The following is a 17,098-nucleotide window of genomic DNA, read 5'->3' as shown; positions in this document are numbered from 1 at the left end:
AATATCCACAGCAGATAATACAAATATTCTACATCTAACTAAAGACATAGAATGTGTATCTGCACCTCCAGAGAATCCAGCATGACTGAAAAATCCAAACAAAGTCTAAGCTGGACAAAAACATAATGAATTGCACTGAATTGTAAAGCACACTGCATGTGTGCTGCAGAGACAAAAAAACAGACACTTATCTTAGCTGAATTGACAGCAGGGCATGAGGAGCCAGACAGAGATGCAATCCCTCCAAGAACAATGGACAACTGGCAAGGATTAATGGATCCTGCAAACCTAAATACCTAGTAGAGCTGCAATCAGCAGAAACACCTGCCCTGGATTACAACCCAGAGACAACTGCACTACCACCAACAACCACCGGAGGGAGCCCAAGAACAGAATTCACAACACCGGGACGGTTGGGAGGTATGCATAAGCATCAAGGATAAAAAGGCTAAAAAACATCTAAAAAAGCCAGCACAGTTCTGGAAGAACATTCTTTCGACAGATGAAACCAAGATCAACCTCTACCAGAATGATGGAAAGAGAAAAGTATGGCGAAGGCGTGGTGCAGCTCATGATCCAAAGCATACCACATCATCTGTAAAACATGGCGGAGGCAGTGTGATGGCTTGGGCATGCATGGCTGCCAGCGGCACTGGGTCACTAGTGTTTATTGATGATGTGACACAGGACAGAAGCAGCCGAATGAATCCTGAGGTATTCAGAGCCGCCATACTGTGTGCTCAGATCCAGCCAAATGCAGCCAGACTGATTGGTCGTCGTTTCATACTACAGATGGACAACGACTCAAAACATAATGCCAAAGCAACCCAGGAGTTTATTAAAGCAAAGAAGTGGAATATTCTTGAATGGCCAAGTCAGTCACCTGATCTCAACCCAATTGAGCAGCATTTCACTTGTTAAAGACTAAACTTCAGACAGAAAGGCCCATAAACAAACAGCAACTGAAAACCACCGCAGTGAAGGCCTGGCAGAGCATCAAAAGGGAGGAAACACAGCGTCTGGTGATGTTCATGAGTTCAAGATTTCAGGCAGTCATTGCCAACAGAGGGTTTTCAACAAGTACTAAAAATGAACATTTTATTTAAAATTATTGAATCTGTCCAATTACTTTTGGTCCCTTTAAAAACAGGGTGGCACATGTTAAGGAGCTGAAACTCCTAAACCCTTCATCCAATTTTAATGTGGATACCCTCAAATGAAAGCTGAAAGTCTGAACTTCAACTGCATCGGAATTGTTTTGTTTAAAATTCATTGTGGTAATGTCTACAACCAAAATTAGAAAAATGTTGTCTCTGTCCAAATATATATGGACTTAACTGTATCCATGACCTGTACTGGAAATATCCATCATCAAGTTCTTTACCTGCTGAAACTTGTCACAACATCAAACACCATCTGGTCAGTCGTGTTCACCAGTTTACACTGGACCGCGTGAAATCCCCCGTCCTTACTGCACTGCGGGGGGCTCCTCTCACCGACACCGTGCAGGACCCGGCGGTCTCTGATCGTACACCTCTCCGGACCTGCAAAATCAGCATCCATCAAAATTATTATTAGCTATGATGGAAAGTCCATTGTGTTCCAACATCATTGTAGCCCTGTCCTCAAATACACCATCTGGAGCAGACAACTCCTTGCCCCCGAATTATATCACAACTCTACTCTCCTGAAATCCTCTGTGCTGCTGCGGGCACTGTGCCTTCCGCTATGTACACTTTAGTCGTTGCTTTCACACTTCAAAACACTATCAATTAGTTAGACAGGTCACTGCCTCCTGCAAAATCAACACATTCACCTCCTGCTGTCGTAGCAAGCCCTGGACATATGGGTCAGAGTTACGGTCTGTGAATAGAGAGACAAAAATTCCAACTCCTTCCAGCTGCCATAAAGTCAGATAGTGAAATTCTGTCTGTATTTAGCCGCCACTAGGGGGAGCTCACTGTACATGAATTTTATAATATCCGCAGAGAGCTCCCTCTAGTGGTGCCTGCGGGTAAATGCTATAATGTAAAGCTCTGTGTCTATGACTCACATTGCTGTGGCGCCCCCATCTGGCGCGTGCCGTAGATCTCCATGCCCTCACTGTCCACACACCAGCACTCGCCCAGTTGCTGATCGCATTGCACAGGCTCGTAGTCCCCCGAATCGCTGCAGCGTGGGATGAAGGACGTGGAGCTGCTGTTCAGATATCCACCCAGTAAGATCTGCTGCTTCTTCAGCCGGCAAAAGGATAAACCTAAAACAGAGAATATAAGAGGCCTCCCATAGATGTGATGGATGGAAGTAAAGGGGGTCCAGGATGTATGATAGTAATAGAGGGACAGAGGGGCAATGTAGAGTTCTACGCACTGATTATGGGGGTCTTGGGAATTCTTGCTACAGTCACATAAAGCCCAGGAGAGCAATGTGTACAGAATACTGTAGCAAAAAGCTATAGAAATATCTATCTATTATTTATCTATCTATCCATCTATTATCTATATATTATCTATTATCTATCTATCTTTCTATCTATGTATCTATGTATCTATCATCTATTATCTATTATCTATCTATCTTTCTATCTATGTATCTATGTATCTATCATCTATCTATTATCTATCTATCATCTATTATCTATCCATGTATCTATCTATCTATCTATCTATCTATCTATCTATCTATCTTTCTATCTATGTATCTATCAATTTTCTATCTATCTATCTATCTTCTATTATCTATTATCTATCTATTTTCTATCATTTATCTATTATCTATCTATTATCTATCTATTATCTATCTATTATCTATCTATTATCTATCTATTATCTATTTTCTATCATTTATCTATTATCTATCTATTATCTATCTATTATCTATCTATCTATCTATCTATTATCTATCTATCTATTATCTATCTATGATCTATCTACTGTCTTTCAATCATCTATTATCTATTATTTATCTATTATCTATCTATATATCTCTGTTATCTATTATCTAATGATGATAATGATGAAAATGTGTGCAAACTGTAAAGCGCTGCGGAATATGCTAGCTGTCATGATCTCAATGGCAAGAGATCATAGCATCAGCATATATAGGAACTAGCTCTTGGAAGATGGAAACTGAGCTGACCATGAACTAAACCTAACGCACAACTAGCAGTGGCCGGGTAGCATGCCTACGTTGATTCTAGATGCCCAGCACCAGCCGGAGGACTAAATAAAGCTAGCAGAGGAAAATATTAGTCCTAGCTCACCTCTAGAGAAATACCCCGAAAGGAGACAGAGGCCCCCCACATGTATTGGCGGTGAATCAAGATGAAATAACAAACGTAGTATGAAAATAGGTTTAGCAAATTTGAGGTCCACTTACTACATAGCAGAAGACAGAAAGGACACTTTCATGGTCAGCTGAAAACCCTATCAAAAACACCATCCAGAAATTACTTTAAAACTCTGGCATTAACTCATAACACCAGAGTGGCAATTCCTGTTCACAAGAGCTTTCCAGACACAGTAACGAAACTACAGCTGTGAACTGGAACAAAAATGCAAAAACAAACATGGACAAGAGTCCAACTTATCTAGTAGTTGTCTAGGAGCAGGAACAAGCACAGAGAGGCTTCTGATAACATTGTTGACCGGCAAGCAACTAACAGAGCAGCAAGGTTATATAGCGACTCCCACATCTTGATGGGAACAGGTGAACAGAGAAGATGAAGACACCAGTTCAATTCCACCAGTAGCCACCGGGGGAGCCCAGAATCCAAATTCACAACAGTACCCCCCCCTCAAGGAGGGGGCACCGAACCCTCACCAGAACCACCAGGGCGATCAGGATGGGCCCTATGAAAGGCACGAACCAGATCAGAGGCATGAACATCAGATGCATTCACCCAAGAATTATCCTCCTGGCCGTATCCCTTCCACTTGACCAGATACTGGAGTCTCCGTCTGGAAACACGAGAGTCTAAGATTTTCTCCACAACGTACTCCAACTCACCCTCAACCAACACCGGAGCAGGAGGCTCAACGGAAGGCACAACCGGTACCTCATACCTGCGCAATAATGACCGATGAAAAACGTTATGAATAGAAAAGGATGCAGGGAGGTCCAAACGGAAGGAAACAGGGTTAAGAATCTCCAATATCTTATACGGGCCGATGAACCGAGGCTTAAACTTAGGAGAAGAGACCCTCATAGGGACAAAACGAGAAGACAACCACACCAAGTCCCCAACACGAAGACGAGGACCAACACGACGACGGCGGTTAGCAAAAAGCTGAGTCTTCTCCTGGGACAACCTCAAATTGTCCACCACCTGCCCCCAGATCTGATGCAATCTCTCCACCACAGCATCCACTCCAGGACAATCCGAAGATTCCACCTGACCAGAGGAAAATCGAGGATGAAACCCCGAATTACAGAAAAACGGGGACACCAAAGTGGCAGAGCTGGCCCGATTATTGAGAGCGAACTCCGCCAATGGCAAAAAAGCAACCCAATCATCCTGGTCAGCAGACACAAAACACCTCAGATATGTCTCCAGGGTCTGATTAATCCGCTCGGTCTGGCCATTCGTCTGAGGATGGAAAGCGGACGAAAAAGATAAATCTATGCCCATCCTAGCACAGAATGCCCGCCAAAATCTAGACACGAATTGGGTCCCTCTGTTAGAAACGATATTCTCAGGAATACCATGCAAACGAACAACATTTTGAAAAAACAGAGGAACCAACTCGGAAGAAGAAGGCAACTTGGGCAGAGGAACCAAATGGACCATCTTAGAGAAACGGTCACACACCACCCAGATGACAGACATCTTCTGAGAAACAGGCAGATCTGAAATAAAATCCATCGAGATGTGCGTCCAAGGCCTCTTAGGGATAGGCAAGGGCAACAACAATCCACTAGCCCGAGAACAACAAGGCTTGGCCCGAGCACAAACGTCACAAGACTGCACAAAGCCTCGCACATCTCGTGACAGGGAAGGCCACCAGAAGGACCTTGCCACCAAATCCCTGGTACCAAAGATTCCAGGATGACCTGTCAACGCAGAAGAATGAACCTCAGAGATGACTCTACTGGTCCAATCATCAGGAACAAACAGTTTATCAGGTGGGCAACGATCAGGTCTATCCGCCTGAAACTCCTGCAAGGCCCGCCGCAGGTCTGGAGAAACGGCTGACAATACCACTCCATCCTTAAGGATACCTGTGGGCTCAGAGTTACCAGGCGAGTCAGGCTCAAAACTCCTAGAAAGGGCATCCGCCTTAACATTCTTAGAACCCGGTAGGTATGACACCACAAAATTAAACCGAGAGAAAAATAATGACCAGCGCGCCTGTCTAGGATTCAGGCGCCTGGCGGTCTCAAGATAAATCAAGTTTTTGTGGTCAGTCAATACCACCACCTGATGTCTGGCCCCCTCAAGCCAATGGCGCCACTCCTCAAAAGCCCACTTCATGGCCAAAAGCTCCCGATTCCCAACATCATAATTCCGCTCAGCGGGCGAAAATTTACGGGAAAAGAAGGCACAAGGCCTCATCACGGAGCAGTCAGAACTTTTCTGCGACAACACTGCCCCAGCTCCGATCTCAGAAGCGTCGACCTCAACCTGAAAAGGAAGAGTCACATCAGGCTGACGCAACACAGGGGCAGAAGAAAAACGGCGCTTAAGCTCCCGAAAGGCCTCCACAGCGTCAGGGGACCAATCAGCAACATCAGCACCCTTCTTAGTCAAATCGGTCAATGGCTTAGCAATATCCGAAAAACCAGCAATAAATCGACGATAAAAGTTAGCAAAGCCCAAAAATTTCTGAAGACTCTTAAGAGAAGAGGGCTGCGTCCAATCACAAATAGCTTGAACCTTGACAGGATCCATTTCAATGGAAGAGGGGGAAAAAATATATCCCAAAAAGGAAATCCTCTGTACCCCAAAAACACACTTAGAACCCTTCACACACAAAGAATTAGACCGCAAAACCTGAAAAACCCTCCTGACTTGCTGGACATGAGAGTCCCAGTCATCCGAAAAAATCAGAATATCATCCAGATACACAATCATAAATTTATCCAAATAATCGCGAAAAATATCATGCATAAAGGACTGGAAAACTGACGGAGCATTTGAAAGACCAAAAGGCATCACTAAATACTCAAAGTGGCCCTCGGGCGTATTAAATGCGGTTTTCCACTCATCCCCCTGCCTGATTCGCACCAAATTATACGCCCCACGAAGGTCAATCTTAGAGAACCACTTGGCCCCCTTTATGCGAGCAAACAAATCAGTCAGCAACGGCAATGGGTATTGATATTTTACAGTGATTTTATTCAAAAGCCGATAATCGATACATGGTCTCAAAGAGCCGTCTTTTTTTGACACAAAGAAAAAACCGGCTCCTAAGGGAGATGACGATGGACGAATATGTCCCTTTTCCAAGGACTCCTTTATATATTCACGCATAGCAGCATGTTCAGGCACAGACAGATTAAATAAACGACCCTTTGGGTATTTACTACCCGGGATTAAATCTATGGCACAATCGCACTCTCGGTGCGGAGGTAACGAACCAAGCTTGGATTCTTCAAAGACGTCACGATAGTCAGACAGGAACTCAGGAATTTCAGAGGGAATAGATGATGAAATGGAAACCACAGGTACATCCCCATGAGCCCCCTTACATCCCCAGCTCAACACAGACATAGCTTTCCAGTCAAGGACTGGGTTGTGAGATTGCAGCCAAGGCAATCCTAACACCAAATCATCATGTAGATTATACAGCACCAGAAAGCGAATAATCTCCTGGTGATCCGGATTAATACGCATAGTTACTTGTGTCCAGTATTGTGGTTTATTATTAGCCAATGGGGTGGAGTCAATCCCCTTCAGAGGAATAGGAGTCTCCAAAGGCTCTAAATCATACCCACAGCGTTTGGCAAAGGACCAATCCATAAGACTCAAAGCGGCGCCAGAGTCGACATAGGCGTCCGTGGTAATAGATGACAAAGAGCAAATCAGGGTCACAGATAGAATAAACTTAGACGGTAAGGTGCAAATGGAAACAGATTTACCAAGCTTTTTAGTGCGCTTAGAGCATGCTGATATAACATGAGTAGAATCACCACAATAGAAACACAACCCATTTTTCCGTCTAAAATTCTGCCGCTCGCTTCGGGACAGAATTCTATCACACTGCATACTCTCTGGCGATTTCTCAGTGGACACCGCCAGATGGTGCACTGGTTTGCGCTCCCGCAAACGCCTATCGATCTGAATAGCCATTGTCATGGACTCATTCAGACCCGCAGGCACAGGGAACCCCACCATAACATCCTTAATGGCATCAGAGAGACCCTCTCTGAAAGTCGCCGCCAGGGCGCACTCATTCCACTGAGTAAGCACAGACCATTTACGGAATCTTTGGCAGTAAATTTCCGCTTCATCTTGCCCCTGAGATAGGGACATCAAAGTTTTTTCTGCCTGAAGCTCCAAATGAGGTTCGTCATAAAGCAACCCCAAGGCCAGAAAAAACGCATCCACATTGAGCAACGCAGGATCCCCTGGTGTCAATGAAAAAGCCCAGTCTTGAGGGTCGCCCCGGAGCAAGGAAATCACAATCCTGACCTGCTGTGCAGGATCTCCGGCAGAGCGAGATTTCAGGGACAAAAATAATTTGCAATTATTTCGAAAATTCTGAAACCCAGATCTATTCCCCGAGAAAAATTCCGGCAAAGGAATTCTCGGCTCAGATACAGGTGCATGACAAACAAAATCTTGCAAATTTTGTACCTTCGTGGCGAGATTATTCAAACCTGCAGTTACACTCTGAAGATCCATTACAAACAGGTGGACACAGAGCCATTCAAAGATTAGGAGAGAAAAAAAAATAAAAAAAAAAAAAATTTCAGCAGACTACTTATTTCTCTCCTTTCTCAGCCAAGGATTTTAACCCTTTAGTGGGCCGGTCAAACTGTCATGATCTCAATGGCAAGAGATCATAGCATCAGCATATATAGGAACTAGCTCTTGGAAGATGGAAACTGAGCTGACCATGAACTAAACCTAACGCACAACTAGCAGTGGCCGGGTAGCATGCCTACGTTGATTCTAGATGCCCAGCACCAGCCGGAGGACTAAATAAAGCTAGCAGAGGAAAATATTAGTCCTAGCTCACCTCTAGAGAAATACCCCGAAAGGAGACAGAGGCCCCCCACATGTATTGGCGGTGAATCAAGATGAAATAACAAACGTAGTATGAAAATAGGTTTAGCAAATTTGAGGTCCACTTACTACATAGCAGAAGACAGAAAGGACACTTTCATGGTCAGCTGAAAACCCTATCAAAACACCATCCAGAAATTACTTTAAAACTCTGGCATTAACTCATAACACCAGAGTGGCAATTCCTGTTCACAAGAGCTTTCCAGACACAGTAACGAAACTACAGCTGTGAACTGGAACAAAAATGCAAAAACAAACATGGACAAGAGTCCAACTTATCTAGTAGTTGTCTAGGAGCAGGAACAAGCACAGAGAGGCTTCTGATAACATTGTTGACCGGCAAGCAACTAACAGAGCAGCAAGGTTATATAGCGACTCCCACATCTTGATGGGAACAGGTGAACAGAGAAGATGAAGACACCAGTTCAATTCCACCAGTAGCCACCGGGGGAGCCCAGAATCCAAATTCACAACAGCTAGCACTATATAAAAATAAAGATTATTAATATCATTATTATTATTGATTATTATCTATCTATTATCTATCTATTTTCTTTCTAGTATCTATTATTTATTATCTATCAATTATTTATCTATTGTCTATTATCTATCTATATATTATTTATCTATCTATCATCTATCTATCTATTATCTATCTGTAATCTATTTATTGTCTATTATCTATCTATCTTTTATGTGGCCTTAATGTCATTTGATATTTTCTCGATGAGTGACAGATGACATTTTTGTAAACTCTGCAGATATTATTCTAACTGATAGACAAGTATCAGGCGACTCCATTTTTGGACTATTTAGAAGGGTCTTATATTTTATCTGATTCGTGTGGATTTCTCTTTTTATGCGGAGATAAGAGCTCTGGTAATAATATTTTGCTTACATACGGCCGGTGACCCCGACACTGTGCTGCCCGGCAGCTCTGTGCCATCAGCGTCCACACACCAGCAGGTGGCGCCATTCCTGTCACACTGGATATTCCTACAATAGAGGAGTGATAATAAGCAGAATAAAGAAAACATCCAGAGAACTCTTGAATTCAATTAATCTTACAATTCGTGTTATCTCTGTAGTCAGTACATGAAATTACATCTCTAAGGATGAGGCATGAAGTGGTGACGTGTATCTATTATACTTTTCCTCTGATTGTTCCACTCCTGGTTTTGGCTACAGATACTGATGTAAAATACTGAACAAATACTGATAGTGTGAACGTGGCCTTAGAGTCAGACCCCAGCAGTCCTTGTATTACATGAAACACTACATTCCCCCTACAAATCTGGAATTTCCAATAGTGCCTTGGACTTACAAGAACAAACATTCTAAATGACTGATACATTGTAGCAAAGCGATTAGTGCAGCTGTTGCTGATGTTTTGCTCACACTGGATACAATTGTATTCACTTCTCAGAAAAGAACAGGACTGGATAACGGTCACTGAATATTGAGGTTCCTGTTCATTGAGAGCAAACAAAGACCTTGAATATAATAAGGAACCAAACAAAGTATATAAAAAGCTCCAGAAGGTTTCATTTACACACTGAGTAAGTTTTGTTCCTATAAAATTATCCAGGCCAATTACTCAATGCTGTGTAACTGGAGGAAAGAAAAGGGGACAAATTAGTTTTCTTTGTGGAAATTTTCCATTTTTAAGCTAATTTTAAACTATTTAAAATGGGAAAACTCCTTTATGTGTTAAGATGTTGCTGCCATCTAGTGGTCAAATATCAAACTACATTACAGTTATAGGTTCAAGTAACAAACATCCACAAGAAAACAGTGGAGAAGACTTTTTATGACTTTCTGACTTATTGGAATTAATATTTTTCTTCATTCTTTTTTTAGGGGTCTACGGCTTGATCCTGAGGCATGGCGATTTGATGGATGAACGATTTGGAGGATGATCGATCTTGTGCCACACTAGGTAGATCCACAAGGGTCTTCTTTATATGAACTAAAAACCCCTTTTAATGCCCAGCTGACATCATATGTGCCCATCACTAACCAGGTGACAAGTTCCCCATAGTCTTCTTATTTTGCGGCCCTGGAGATTGCAGGTGAATACACAGTGATATGCTGTATCCTTACCTGTATTGTCCCTCCGCTGAGCATTGCGGGATGTGGGGGTCTCCATTAGTCAGGGCCTTTTCTCTTGCAAGTTCACATGGCAGCAGAGGTTGGGAATCCAGCTGATATTCTGTGTGAAGGAGATGGAAATAGCAATTGGATGGTCAGCGGACGGGAAGATTGGAGAGGAAAGGAGAATTTTCTCTGGTTCATCTCTTAGTGATGTTCTTCTTTATAGGCACATTGTGCTGGTACATAGGAATATAGCTCTATATACAAGTACACCTCTATGTAATAAATATATATAACCTAGTACACAGAGGTGTTCTGGAAGATGGAAATAGCAATTGAATGGTCAGCGGACTGGAATATTGGAGAGGATAGGAGAATTTTCTCTGGTTACGTCTCTATGTGATGTTCTTCTTTATAGGCACATTGTGCTGGTACATAGGAATATAGCTCTATATACAAGTACACCTCTATGTAATAAATATATATAACCTAGTACACAGAGGTGTTCTGGAATCTGGAAATAGCAATGGAAATAGCAATTGAATGGTCAGCGGACCGGAAGATTGGAGAGGATAGGAGAATTTTCTCTGGTTACATCTCTATGTGATGTTCTTCTTTATAGGCACATTGTGCTGGTACATAGGAATATAGCTCTTTATACCAGTACACCTCTATGTAATATATATATATATATATATATATATATATATATATATATATATATATATATCTTAGTACACAGAGGTGTACTGGTATATTGAGCTGTATCTCTATGTACCAGCACAATGTGCCTATAAACCTACTGAACCGCCGCACAACCCGCTCTACCCTCTCCTAGTGTATCATCACCCATCCCCTGCAGACTGTGAGCCCTCGCGGGCAGGGTCCTCCCTCCTTATGTACCCGTGTGCCTTGTTTTTGCTCATGTTTAATGTTTGTCTATATTTGCCCCGTACTTCACATGTAAAGCGCCATGGAATAAATGGCGCTATAAAAATGAATAATAATAATAATAATAATAATAAAGAAGAATGGCAAATATGTCGCCACAGAAAATTTTCCTATCCTCAGGATCATAGCGTCACAGCTAAAACTGCTCCTACTATGCATATATATGAATTTTAAGATATAAAATGAATGTACCTGAAAAAGATTGGCAAAAAAAAGGTTTCTTAGAAATATATTTTATTACATATTAAAGGCATTGTCCATGCTTGGTAAAAAAATAAAAAATAACTCTGTAGTCACATATAGTGTCTGCAGGCTTCATCCCAAGCTTAAACACCCCCTTTAGACCCTCGCCTCTGCTTGTATTTTTGTTTTTTATGGTTTCTATTTTTCCTCCCCCTTCTTGAAACAGCCATAACTTTTTTTTAATTTTTCTGTCAAGATAGCCATACAAGAGCTTTTATTTGGAAGGACAAGTTATAGTTTTGAATGTCGTCATCCATTTGTCCATACTTCCATCACTGTGTAACATTTTTTATATATATTTTATATATGGTAACTGCATGTGGGTAGGTGTTGTGGTGAGGGGCATGATCCATCCCTCTCTTTCCTCTTGGAAAGGTGGGTGTTATGGTTAAGGTGGAGCTGCGGTCCTAAACCCAACCGATTACATGACATTCAGCTTTCCTAATGACGGCTTGTGACATAGATACAGTACAACGCACAGTGTCAGTACATGCAAGGTTAAGCTGTCAGTCACACTGTCACACCGTCCCCCGGACTCCAGAATTCAGAGATCGCAGGGATTTCAATAAATCAATGACTAATTATTCTGAATCTTTTCCTATAAACCTGAAGAGCCGTAACGTACTAATTCCACCACATTTGTGTACAGCAGTCGCCCACCCGATAACATTATGCATGCACCGTTTTTTGTTCTTTTTAATTACTGGGTTGACTTCACTCCTGGACTTTTTTTTTTAGTATTTTACCTGATGACTTTCCTGGAACTTCTTGTACTTCTCCTAGTTTGTGACCTTCGCCTTTTTTTTTTAAGTGATGTCTTGACTCCTGGGAATCACCTGCCTCTGACCACATTTTACAAACCAACTGGAAACTGCCGGTCAGAGATTCCCCTGAGATTTGAGAATTGGGGGTTCCTTAGACTTAATTCACACGACCATATTTTCTCCATCTGAGAAAAGCAGTCCCATTAAGATAATCAGACTCTGATGAGAGTGGGATCCGTTTTTTTTTCCCCAGAGGTGGAGAATAAACAAAAAGTGTCTCTATCGTCCTCATTCTGTCAGTCAGTGACTATCGGATTGCACTTGGATGTCATCTGAGTGCAGCCCAATTTTTTTTTCACGGACTTGAATTGTGAATATTGAAGGCAAATTGTGCATAATGTTACCTTTCTTCTGAGGAAAACGCCAGAAATGTGCACGGCCTCATTGAATAACATTAGTCGGAGTGCGATCTGATTTCTTGACGGATCGCACCCGGGCTGGAAATATGGTCGTCTGCACCTGCCCTGACCGTGAATCTCTAGTGGAGAACCGGTGGCATTAAGTTCTGAAGTCTTATGTGACTTCCAGGAGTAAGAAGTGATATAATAGCGACTTACCGGCTGCCGAGGAATAAACTGGGGCGATAACGCAGACCAAGCAGAGGAGGATGAGCTGGGCCATCGGTCTGGAATAAGCCATGGAGATGAGGATCCAGCACAGATCACACCTCACCCATCATCTTATATAGGCAGCGCGGATCTGCGGAGTCATCCAGTGACGCACGTTCCAACCATCATCTGCTCACCGGACCAAGACCGACAAGTCTAAGTAGAAGCTCAATACAACAGAACAGAAAAACAAGTCCAGCAGAATTATTGGACTGCAAAAAAAAAAAACTCCATTAATGCAGTGCTCTGCACAATGAAAAATAATAAAAAAAATGTTTATTTGCAGTCCATACATGCAAAGTTTCAGCACAAGCTGGGATGCAGAAACCTGCGCTCACCTGATACAAGTTACCTGCGCTGCTCTAATTGCAGCTGCCACTAGGGGGAGCTGACCCTATAGATTAATACATCTCCCATCATACGCAGTGAGCTCCCCCTAGAGGACAAACAAAACGTGCAATTAAATAATGGTTGCAAGGTCTGAAGTTGTCCGCCTTTTGGGGAAAAATTATTTATTTTTTATAGGGATTAAAAATTATTTTTGCAATTGGGTTTCATTAAAAAATTTCCATCGTTTGGCTTTTAACGGGCTCAGTATTCAACTTTGATGTGATCCTTGGACACAAAGCAGCTAAGAGGAGCTCAGAAAAAAGAAATGTTAAAAGAGCTACAAAGTCTATCGTCATTCAATTGGACTGAGCTCGCTGATGGATTCTCGGTTAGCTTATTCTGCAGCCGGTGATAGTGCAACGCAGAGGCTGCAGATGGTAAATGGTGCAATGTTTTACAATAAAACTTCAATTGCCCAAATAATTTTTAGCCAAAAATACACGCATTTAAGCAAGGGGGAAAAAAAATTGTCTCCAAAGGTAGTCATTTCCTTTAAATATATAAAGTACAGAGCAAAAGTTTGGACACACCTTCTCATTTAAAGATTTTTCTGTATTTTCATGACTATGAAAATTGTACATTCACACTGAAGGCATCAAAACTATGAATTAACACATGTGGAATTATATACTTAACACAAAAGTGTGAAACAACTGAAATTATGTCTTATATTCTAGGTTCTTCAGAGTAGCCACCTTTTGCTTTGATGACTGCTTTGCACACTCTTGGCATTCTCTTGATGAGCTTCAAGAGGTAGTCACCGGGAATGGTCTTCCAACAATCTTGAAGGAGTTCCCAGAGATGCTTAGCACTTGTTGGCCCTTTTGCCTTCACTCTGCGGTCCAGCTCACCCCAAACCATCTCGATTGGGTTCAGGTCTGGTGACTGTGGAGGCCAGGTCATCTGGTGTAGCACCCCATCACTCTCCTTCTTGGTCAAATAGCCCTTACACAGCCTGGAGGTGTGTTTGGGGTCATTGTCCTGTTGAAAAATAAATGATGGTCCAACTAAACGCAAACCGGATGGAATAGCATGCCGCTGCAGGATGCTGTGGTAGCCATGCTGGTTCAGTATGCCTTCAATTTTGAATAAATCCCCAACAGTGTCACCAGCAAAGCACCCCCACACCATCACACCTCCTCCTCCATGCTTCACGGTAGGAACCAGGCATGTAGAGTCCATCCGTTCACCTTTTCTGAGTCGCACAAAGACACGGTGGTTGGAACCAAAGATCTCAAATTTGGACTCATCAGACCAAAGCACAGATTTCCACTGGTCTAATGTCCATTCCATGTGTTCTTTAGCCCAAACAAGTCTCTTCTGCTTGTTGCCTGTCCTTAGCAGTGGTTTCCTAGCAGCTATTTTACCATGAAGGCCTGCTGCACAAAGTCTCCTCTTAGCAGTTGTTGTGGAGATGTGTCTGCTGCTAGAACTCTGTGTGGCATTGACCTGGTCTCTAATCTGAGCTGCTGTTAACCTGCGATTTCTGAGGCTGGTGACTCGGATAAACTTATCCTCAGAAGCAGAGGTGACTCTTGGTCTTCCTTTCCTGGGGCGATCCTCATGTGAGCCAGTTTCTTCCTAGCGCTTGATGGTTTTTGCCACTGCACTTGGGGACACTTTCAAAGTTTTCCCAATTTTTCGGACTGACTGACCTTAATTTCTTAAAGTAATGATGGCCACTCGTTTTTCTTTACTTAGCTGCTTTTTTCTTGCCATAATACAAATTCTAACAGTCTATTCAGTAGGACTATCAGCTGTGTAGATACCAGACTTCTGCACAACACAACTTTTGGTCTGTACTGTATATATATCTGCTCATTCAGCTACATTCAGAAAAACATGAGAGCTTTAGAGAGTTTTCAGATCCAGATCAATCAATATATTCCATTCGTTTATGACGGTGGTCCAGACTGTTTAGGTACTACAATACTCAGCATGTCCTGACAACTGGAAAAGGTTAGAGGACACTAAAGAAAAGAGTATAACACCCACATATGGCCGCCATGAGTGCTCCTACATAACCTGCAGACTCATTCAGTGACGTGTGGCCTCAGGTGCTGCGCTCTCGAGAGGTCACTGGAGCGGAGGGAACGGGTAAGAGGTTAGAGAACGCCGATCCTTAGGATCTCACGTGTACGGAAGATTCCGGGGCTCGTCCAGTCATATCGCAGTAATACTGAATCATTGTGGAACTTCTGCAACTTTCTAATATACTTTGTGTTTCAATTCCTGATTATTTTCAAGACTTCTGCTTGTTATCGGTAAATAGGATTGTTCAGAGGCTGAATACACATCCTGACCTGGTCCTAGTCTCTTATAACGCAGCAATGAGCGGACACCAACATTACAGGCAGCACTGCCCTGTTATATCATAATCCGGTCACTGTCTCCCACTGTGAATCAGCACACTCTTCTGCCTTTGCTTCCATCATCCCCATGTTATTCCTCTGCTTCTTGAGGTCCCCTCATGATATTGGCTCCGGGACACTCAATACCTATCCTGTATGACACGGTCAATAGTTTATACAGCCCAGGCGTCAGTAACACAATCAGGAATGGACAAGTCACTGCCTCCTACAAGGTCAACATACTCTATCGCTTTCCTGGCTGCTCTCAGGACCTCTTTGGAAATCTGTCATTTTTACAAACATCTTCCTCTTTGCATTATGAGACTGTTCCCCGATCCCGGCAGACCTGTCCCCACTAACATCTTCAGGAGTGGACATGGCTCTGTATCGCACATTATCATAAACCTCCTCTGCTGAAATCCTCTGTGCTGCTGCTGGAAACATTGCTTCTTTAACTCTATAAATGTCTTTGGCCTTCCACCTGATGAACGGACCCATGGACCTTCGAGTTCGTTGGGTTCAGCCAAACTGTAGTTCAATGTTTAGTTTGGGATCTGAATGTGACCCCGAATCCTAACCCAATAGAAGTCAATGGGGACCTGAACTTCGGTGCTTTAAAAACGGCTGTAAAATGGTCGTAGTAAGGGCTAAGGGGGCTGCAAAAGGAAGAAAATTGGGGTAAGAGCAGGACAATTGCCCTGCAAACATAGGGAGAGGACTTAAAGGGAACCTGTCGGCAGGATTGTGCACAGCAACCTACAGGCAGTGTCAGGTCGGCGCCGTTGTACTGATTACAATGATACCTGATGATGATGAAATCCATCTTGTGGTTGTTTCTTAATCTTTAATTTTCAGATTTACTTGAGAGAGGAAAAAAAAAAAAGCTGCAGGGACACATTTATAAGATTATCTCAGCACAGGAACATTTTACTTAAACACATCCAATGGTGGAAATTATTATTATTCCAAGATCTATTGATTAAAATGAACTTTGTTTGTGGGGGAGAAAATCCTTTTAAAACAACATAGAATTAAAAAAAAAATTAAAATAATCTTGACGGTCCTAGTGGAGGAGGACGTTGAGGTGGAGGTGGATGTGGCGGTGTAGGTGGAATAGGCAGAGGAGGTAGCCAACACTTTATTTTTATTTTTTTTAATTTGGGAAGTACCCAAAACATTGGGAATGGCGAACAGAACAAACAGCTTGTGGTGGAGTATAACAATGGCTGGGTGCGACTGGTATAATTGTCAGCCAAAGTTACAGAAAAGTCCTGTGGGATCCACAGCTGGTTCTTTTTAATGAAGGTGAGCTTGCCCACGTTGGCTGTAGGAGGACGCTCTTGTCTGTGATCACAACTCCTTCCGTGCTACATACACATTGTAGTATTTTTCACAGCACCTTCAAAC

At 42.6% G+C, this 17,098-nt stretch overlaps 1 protein-coding gene across 1 annotated transcript in view; it reads right to left on the bottom strand.

Moving 5' to 3' along the window:
- Positions 1-17,098, bottom strand: part of TG (thyroglobulin) — a 233,000-nt gene that overhangs the window by 213,483 nt on the left and 2,419 nt on the right. The window contains exons 2-3 of the mRNA XM_077271730.1: positions 2,054-2,257; positions 1,385-1,544 (exon numbers count right to left, since the gene is read on the bottom strand). Coding sequence (XP_077127845.1) covers positions 1,385-1,544; positions 2,054-2,257 — 364 coding nt within the window. The remainder of the gene's footprint in view (positions 1-1,384; positions 1,545-2,053; positions 2,258-17,098) is intronic.

Source organism: Ranitomeya variabilis, chromosome 6 (assembly GCF_051348905.1).
Source record: "Ranitomeya variabilis isolate aRanVar5 chromosome 6, aRanVar5.hap1, whole genome shotgun sequence".
Taxonomy (NCBI): Eukaryota; Metazoa; Chordata; class Amphibia; order Anura; family Dendrobatidae; genus Ranitomeya; species Ranitomeya variabilis.
The sequence above is the reverse complement of the archived record's forward strand: the minus strand, read 5'-3'. Positions and strand labels throughout refer to the sequence as shown.